An 8,629-nucleotide genomic window follows, 5' to 3' on the forward strand; every position below is an offset into this window, starting at 1 on the left:
GATCTCAGGTCAGAAGAACTCTTTTAATCTTCTAAGTAAGTGAAAGGACGAGATGTTTACCAAGTCAGGCCTCCGCATTCTCTGCTGAGTCTTTAATGGTTTTGTTTCCCGCGGCAACGCGCCACTAAGTTCTGTCCTACAAGATGGTTTGCAGACAGTTGTGGGACCCTTGACGTTTAATCTTTAACATCCTCACCCCGCGGTGAATTCGGGCGAAAATCCACAACTAGTTCACACCTGTCGAGTTGTTCATCCTGTTCATTCCGCTCCTGTTTCTCTCGCTCTATTATTTGAGCAGAATCGCGTTCATAACCGGTGCGCCTTGTTTTCTTCAACTCCGGCAGATTTCCATAACGTCTACTGCCCCCCCCCCAAAAAAAACGGGCTTAATAGTCCCCCTCCCGCCGCTTCTCCACGCGCCGCGGGCACACAGGGCGCGCGCGCAAAGCCACTTCAAGCTCACGTCTCGAGCATAAAATCACAACCCCTCGTGGGGTTACAGGTGAGAGACCAACGTGTCGCGGGGTTTAGAGTGGCCCCCCACGTGCACGCGGGTCCTATAATTGCGAGGCGTGAGCTTTGAGTTGCGTGCGTAATTGACCTGAAGTTGTGCCCGACGAGGTGCAACAGGCCCCCGCGTTTCTTCCTGGCAGCCAATCAGATCCCGGCGAGGGTCATTCACGATAATCATTCTGATATTACCACACAGCAGTTGTGATGAATAGCAGATGAAGAAAGGGCATCAAAAATATGCCGTCATATTGTTTTTATTATGATAATAGAGTATGAGAAATGCCACGAAACGCACCGCATCTGAACCCGTAAGAGGGGAAATATTATAGTGAAAAGTACGAGAGGAAGAAAATATGTTGTTTTAGGTTTATTCTCCGGCAGCAGACTTGTGTGGAGGGGAGGCGGTTGAGGAGGGTGGAGGGGAGGGTGGAGGTGTTGCACGGCTGAAGCTGTTCAAACAAAGTGTCTTCTTTCAACGCCGGTTTCCAGCTCGGTGTTTTCTTCTTCCTTATTTTTTTTGTTCACTCCGCCATACGGCACTTTTGTTCTCCTCGGATGAGCGCGGACAGATAAGATGTCGTCACCTGGACATCAAGGTCCCCGGTTGGAGAAGCACGTCGACACTTGGCCCAGCTTGGCCCATAATGGCCACATGCCGCAGCCTCTTGACGAGTGTTGTTTCTGCAAAGCACGAGATTAAGTGTCTCTTTCTTTTTTTTTTTTTTAACATCGGCAATGATTACTTACGTGAACTTTGACCTTAAATCTGCGAGCATCACTTAAAAAAAACCCGACGACAAACCAAACGAAACCTCAAAACGCAATAATTCAGATGGGGGACGATCGTGTTAAATAGACCATGCAATTAAATTAAATCCTCTCAAATTAAAAAGTCGATGCTATTTTCCTATTTTAAGTTTAGACTGAAAAAAAATGTATTTTAATGCCAGCTCTTTCTTGTATTTTATTTTAACAGAAAACGCAGGGGAAACACTTGATATTAATTTTTATGGAGAAACGACTGCGGCATTTCTGATTATTATTTCGGGATAAATCGACCATGATGCCGGCGGACTGCACACAGAAAGGACAATAGCCCTTTTCTTTGGGCAGGCTTACGCGTCAAATCTTAGCTCTTAATTTTGGCGTAATGCAATATGATTCTATAATAATTCAACATTGTTAAGGAATAGTGGCTCAACGCATATTCAAAAGGCCACGTAGTTTTAACCTCACGCACTGGCCTTCTGGTCACAAAGTTTGTGTCTGTTGGAAAAGTCCATTTCTGGCATTAAAATGCAGAACATCAAAATTAAAAGTGCAAAGAATTAATAAACGAGTTATCTAAAAATGCACATACATTCAGTGAACTGATCCTATTAGACTGTGAGCAGATGCTCATGTGTGGGAACGTTCATTTAATTTTTTTACACGTCACTCAGCTTCAATGGAAAATAGAGTTGACCGGTAAGAGAAACACTAAAAACAGATGGCCTTTCTGCAAAAAGTAATAATATCAAGAGTCAATCAAAGAAATCCTCCATTTTCAATCCTTGGATTGTTTTTCTTTTATTGTAAAGGGTATATGAAACTATAGGTGCATCGTTTTATGTTTCATCATGTATCGCAAAGTTTACATGCAGTCTCTTTCCAAATAAAAAGGACAATAATAAAATCAAGATTAAGATATTTTATCTTATCACGGCTCTTATAAGACACTTGAGAATATCATACCACATCATAACCCCCCCCCCCCCCCCCCCCCCAACCCTCTTTAAAAAACTGCGCATGGCTCTCTTGGAAAACCCTGTATTGTAAACGAAAAGGCGATGGGGAACCTTCACGGAGTCTGATGCATCTAAACTCCCAAACAAAATAAACGGTAACGGTACCAAGAATTAAGACATTTTATTGTTTTCAACAATATAGCATATTACGTTATTACATTCCGGTAAAATACTATTTTTTTTTAACCTAAAACGACCCATTCTCCTCACCTTTTGTTTGCATCAGCACTAATTAACTGAGCCTTAAGTCAGTCTTAATTTTTCAAATGACATTTCCCCTCAAGCAGATTAAAGAGAGAATAGTTCAAGTAATGGTAGCTGTTTTAATTAAACTCCATAAGTGCGCTGCCTTTAAACTTGTTTTCCAGGCGATGATTTAATTTGGCAGATTTCTCCACTTGTTTTAAACGACTTTAAAGGTTGAATAGGACACTAATCGGTTTGCTGCGGCGTCTCCGTAGTGTTCCAGTCTGTCTGCTTTGCACTTTGCCGCAAACGCTTGAAGCTCCGTCTCCCGCCACCTCGGAAGCTACTTCTCCCCCCGCCAAAAATAAACAACAACAACAACAACAACAACAACAAAAAAGGCGCTTCGCTCTCTTCCCCCGTTCGTTGTCGTTTTTAAGAGCCGAGGTCCACTAGATTAGAAGACATAGGGTTCAGTATGGTGTCGTGGTGCAGCGAGTGGTGGTGGTGGTGCACCGAGTCCACGCCGCCGAGCACCGGGATGGCGCTGGGCCCCGGCGGGGGCCCCAGGCCGTGCAGGGACTGTAACCCGGAGTTTGGGCCGAGCAGCAGAGCCGGGCTCGAAGACGTGTGATCCGGTGTCCCGGAAGGGGTTTTATCGTCGTCCGAGCTCCCCAAAAGAGATTTATTTCCATTCATGGAAGAAGTCAATGGGTTGTGACTATTGCCGTTGGAGTTCTCGTTGTTTTCCCTGCCAACGAAAAAAGCCAAATATCACATCAGTTGTGCTGCACGAGGAGCCATTTCAACAGGTCAGTCCGTCTGGAAAACTGATTGGGACACATTTTAAAACCCGCCCCAGATGTACAAACTGCAATACTATACTATTGAAATATTTACAGTTAAACATTATGTATTTATGAATTTTAAATATTCAATTAATTAAGCCTCCAGCCAAACTTAATCACACTCAGAACCAATAGTCTTGTGTTGTGCACCCTCATGGGATATGCGTAAAGCTGATCCATATTTACAATAGCCTTAAATATGAATTATGATCCAACACGTAGTCTAATTATATATTAATGCGTTCGTGCGCACGTGTTCCAGGAATCCACACGTGCAACAAAGTTCATTGAAATAATCAATGCACGGGGCCTGCATTGGGTTTCTGTGTTTGGGGCGGACTAATTGAAGCTGGGTAAACACGCACGAGTGAACTCTGTGCCTCTGAATACGTGACTGCTGCAATTATTGCTAAACGGGTGCCTGTTGCGTATATTGCGTGGAGGCCATGTGTTTGCAGGGGTGGCTCAGGCCCCTTCTCGGTGGGGAGACGTGATTTACGTGGAGCTTTCAGCCAGAATTAGAGGCCAACGGGTGAAAGAAGACACCGGGTGAACGAACACCTGACTTAACGTCCCCCAGACCTCTGCCTGCTGGCCTGCGTAACTTCCAGACCCCCGAAATGTACCAACGAGCGCTGGTGTAATGCGAGCCGGGCCGACGCGGAGGCTACAGGCAGTAAAACAACTGCTCGACGCGTTCTATCGGTACCCGGAGGGTTAAAACGGGTTTCTCGCTGGTCCTGTTGACGCGTGAATAATTCCATGCTATAATGAGTGTGATTAAAAGATTTATGCCACTTTTATAACCTTGTAATTTTGACCTGACGTCGATCCTTTAATTTGCTGCCTTTCAACTTTTACGCGCGGCCCAAAAATGATCCCAAACATGCACGAACAACAATGGGAAGTTAATTTATCAAAGCCAGAACTATGCAGAACTCTCCGTTTCATGAATAAATCCCACTAATAGAGACAGTGGCGAGAAATCACTGAAAATATGACATTTGTGGGAATATAAATAAAGACACACTGCTGTTTTTGCCAGATTTAAAGTAAAAACCTCGGTGTATTTGTGTGATTAATGACACGGCCCTGAAAGTGTCCGGGGCTCCTACCTCTCCTTCGCCTCCGCTGCTCGGTCCCGCTGGCGGCGGTTTTTGAACCAGTTGCTGACTTGCGTGGTGGTGAGTCCCGTGGCCTCGGCCAGCTCTCTCTTCTCCCGCGGGGACGGGTACGGGTTGTGGGTGTACCACTCGCGCAGCACGCTCCTGCTCTTCTCCTTGAAGCAGTAGCTGGTCTCCTCTCCGTCCCAGATGGAGCGGGGCAGGGGGAACTTTCTCCGGACGCGGTACTTCCCCACGGCGCCCAGCGGACGGCCTCGCAGCTTCTCCGCCTCGATGTAGTGCGCTTTGAGCCACAGCTGCTGCAGCTTCGGGTGGTTGTGCGGCGAGAACTGGTGGCTCTCCAGGATCTTGTAGAGCTCCCGAAAGTTCCCCCGGTGGAAAGCGACCACGGCTTTCGCTTTGAGGACGCTCTCGTTTTTGTGGAGGTGCTCGCACGCCGGGAGGGACCAGAGGAAGCGCCCCAGCCGCTCGATGTTCCCCCCTTGCTGGAGAACCTCGCAGACGCACGCGACTTGCTCCTGCGTAAAACCAAACGTCGGAAGCATGGACATGGCGACAACGGGAAATCGGTGGAGATTATATCGCGCCTTACTCCCACGTCCGCCGTCTCAGTCTCACATCAAATCAAAACGCGTAAAGTCCACAAGCGACAGAAGGTCCCCCCGCCGGAAAAAAAAAGAAGAAGAGCGAACTAAAAGTGAAAACAGCCCCAGGTTAGGTGTGATATATCCAGCCGCGTATTGTGGAGCGCACTCAAGTCCATTCAGCCATGCAGAACCCCAGGCGACAAATCCTCATATAGTCGGCGAGAAAGAGAGAAAGTTGCGTCTCCTTCGGCCGCCCTCCTCCACCTTTTCTACACCGTTTCAACATAACCTACTCCCGCGGACCGGGCTCGCTGCCTCGTTTTAATAATATTATTCTAAGCTGGCAAGACAAGCGATCATATGAACTCTGATTGGTCGGTTATCTGACCCGGGGATGGTGAGGATAAAACAATAGCCGTAGTCAAATTATTCGCCATGGTTACGCCGTCACTCAAAGTAACCCGATATGCTTTGAGGTGGTTCCCTGGCAAAGTCTACCCGATTGTTCCCTCCACGACCGGCCCGCCTACCAATAGAAGTATAGCTCGGATTTTTCTTCTTGAACACCTTTTTTTCTCTCTTTACCTTCACTTTGACGGACACCTCAGGCAGCCAAAGACTGCAGAGCTGGTGTGTGTGTGTGTGTGGAGAGCAGCACTGGTCCCGCAGCTGAGGGAAGGATGGCGCCAGAGCGCACAGAGACTCTCACAAATCCATCACGACTTCCACAACAACTGGAGCCGTAAAGTTGGTCACTTAATCATTTCCTTCAAGTGAAATGTCGTTTGTTTACAAAATGACCAGATAAAAAAAATAAAATAATAACTAATAGACTAATTGTTGTCAGATTTTTTTTCTTCTCAATTACAATTAATTTAGATAAACTTGAAAATTAGAAAATATTGTTAACGGCTTACAGGTCATTTTAAATAGCACGCCAATTAATCGACCACATAACGAACCATAAATAGGAGTTACATGACAGATATGTAAAATAATAATTTAGTAATAACAAATATATACAGAAAGTAAATGCGACTTGTCGAAAATATTTGATAACTTTTACATTTAAAGCCTGCCTTTTAATATCAGGATGACATCTGTTGCTTTTTAAAAATCAAATCTAACATATCATATTTGTACACACTTGATTGAAACATTACCGAGATACGGTTTTATTACACGCATCTGAACGATGGTTGAGGCGGAGAAGGACGCATGAAAAAAGGCAAACACACACGTGGAGGTGAGCAGCCGGTCTGACCGTGACACGAGGTGCGTGTGCACGCGGAGGAGAGTCTGCTGCGCGGGGAGCGCGGAGTCTGTCGGCCGAGAGCGGAGAAGAAAAACGGCATCGGCCGCGACAGCAGCACCGGTGAGTTTTTATCTCCAAGTCATCTGACTGAAATCACGGGCGGGATTAGAAAGTCTGATCCGAGGGACGAAATCAGCGTGATGATGGAGATGACTTACTAAGCATCATGCGGGAGGACAACGAGTGGGAGCAAATTGATTTTAGAGTTAATATGATGCATTTATCATTTAAAAGAGAAAATAATACTTTTTCATGCACAATTTGAATTTTCTTTTGATTATGTGGAAAAACAGCGTTGAAGCAAAAAGAGGCAGCAGCATGACACGCCGTCATAACCTTTGTTGGGGTGTCGTCAGGTATGAAGGTGGCGCGTGGGCACGCGCGCGGGCACCTTATCGACCGTCGGGCCAAAGATTGACCAGTTAGATTTCTATCGCCTCGCCATGGGACCTCTTCATTACGCACGCGATTATCAGCATCACTCCACGCTGCCGCCTCTCACGCACGCACACACACACACACACACACACACACACACACACACACACACACACACACACACACACACACACACACACACACACACACACACACACACACACTCCTGTCTCTTCTGACAGACCTGTTTCAGCTCCAACAGGCTCCACTAGTAAAACACGCTTGTTACTGGTAGTGTGGAAAAAGAGTTATTAAAGTCGATTTAGCATATTTAAAATATATTCAATAATTTCATTATTATAAAAATTATAATTGTTTAATGTTTAATATACGTAATGTCATGTGCAGACTAAAACGTAATGCATTCTAAAAATAAGTCGCAAATAAATATCAGCTGCACTTTAAAAACCATCAAATCTCAGGGGTATAAACTATTAAATTAATTGTTGCCTAATGACGTCACACGTTCACCGTTGTTTCAGGACGGGGCCAACTTTTCACCCCCCCGCCCCCCCCCCCCCCTCCTCCTCAGTTAAGGCCTTTTTATTACTGCGATGACCTAATTCATGATCGTGGCCGTTTAAGCAGAATTATTGAGGCAATTATGAGGCGAGTTTATCAGCGGAGACGCGCGGTCGTGTAAGAGGAGCCTGATCCCTGTTTCCGTGTCGTGTTGCCTCTTTGTTTAATAAATGCAGCGGGTTCCAGTTCGCAGAGTATTGCGGCACTAAGCTGACTGATGGCAATCGTCTTGGGATCGAGGACTCGCCTGAAATGGACAGTGAGGAAAACAAGGAGGCGATTTATCGGCTGCACGCTGCGCAGCTCAAACAAGGACAGCCAAGAATGGATGTCTTTGATTCCCTTATTACGGGGGAAACGGGATAATAACAGAAACACGTCTTATGATATCGCTCATTAAATATCCCCCCTCCATCACTCCCTCAATACGGTTTAATTTGACCTTTTGATTCAGGCAGCTCGTAAATACAACAGAAAAGAGACAAGTGAGAGCTCATCTCCATCGATCTGTGCAAACACACACATGCATCGTTTTAATCACACGTGGGGCTATCCCCCCAAAAATGTCGTTCAGATATTTGTTGTAATTGTACCCGAAGTTACAGATTGAAATCAATCTTACAAGCTGTGATTTAAAAATATAGATATATGTATTTAACTTTTCCATTCATTTTTATTCACTTTAACTCTACCTGTTGCCATTAGTCCTTACAGCCAGATCAGTTCACCCCGAACTAAATGTGCCCTTCAATCACATGTAACCAAAATAGGTAGTGGCCCTTATAGGAGCTCCTCATTAGGGTCCAGAGGGTCTCATTGATATTCTGATCATCATGAATGTTTCTATGCAGATCATCCACTTTGTTTTATACTCACTGCCGACACTAATACCAGCATTAATGGTTATAGGGCCTGAAATTCAATTAATCTTTCACTTGAAAAAGTGAAAAACATCATCCCTCCCTGAAGACACATCCTGTCTCAGCAACACGTCTCCATCGCCTGCACGCAGATACGCTCCAAACTTATTCCACTATGAAGCACCCCGTTAGAAAGAAACACGCCGCTCCCAAAGAGAATAGATAAGAGCGGTGGAAGCAATTCAAATTCGACAAAGCGGGGTCCCGCGCTTGGCCCGTGACAATGTTTGTAAACCACTTGTTTCCACGGATCAGTGTGATCAGAGGGGTCCGGCTCTGAAACGGTAATTATTACGGCCGCTGATGAAGGACGATCGCCTTTCCCCTAATAGGCAAAACCCCTATTTTGACAAACCTCCCACTGCTCCCCTCGGCCGCGCTCCGCCACG

At 45.7% G+C, this 8,629-nt stretch overlaps 1 protein-coding gene across 1 annotated transcript; it reads right to left on the reverse strand.

The window, feature by feature from the left end:
- Positions 1-2,052: 2,052 nt before the first annotated feature.
- six2a (SIX homeobox 2a) lies at positions 2,053-5,845 on the reverse strand. The gene is made up of 2 exons (XM_040179403.2): positions 4,450-5,845; positions 2,053-3,237 (listed from the first exon to the last, which is right to left on the reverse strand). Exons 1-2 carry the CDS (start codon positions 5,007-5,009, stop codon positions 2,922-2,924), a joined length of 876 nt encoding a protein of 291 aa, XP_040035337.1. The 5' UTR covers positions 5,010-5,845; the 3' UTR covers positions 2,053-2,921.
- Positions 5,846-8,629: the final 2,784 nt, after the last annotated feature.

This window comes from Gasterosteus aculeatus, chromosome 6 (genome assembly GCF_964276395.1).
Source record: "Gasterosteus aculeatus chromosome 6, fGasAcu3.hap1.1, whole genome shotgun sequence".
NCBI classification, from domain to species: domain Eukaryota; kingdom Metazoa; phylum Chordata; class Actinopteri; order Perciformes; family Gasterosteidae; genus Gasterosteus; species Gasterosteus aculeatus.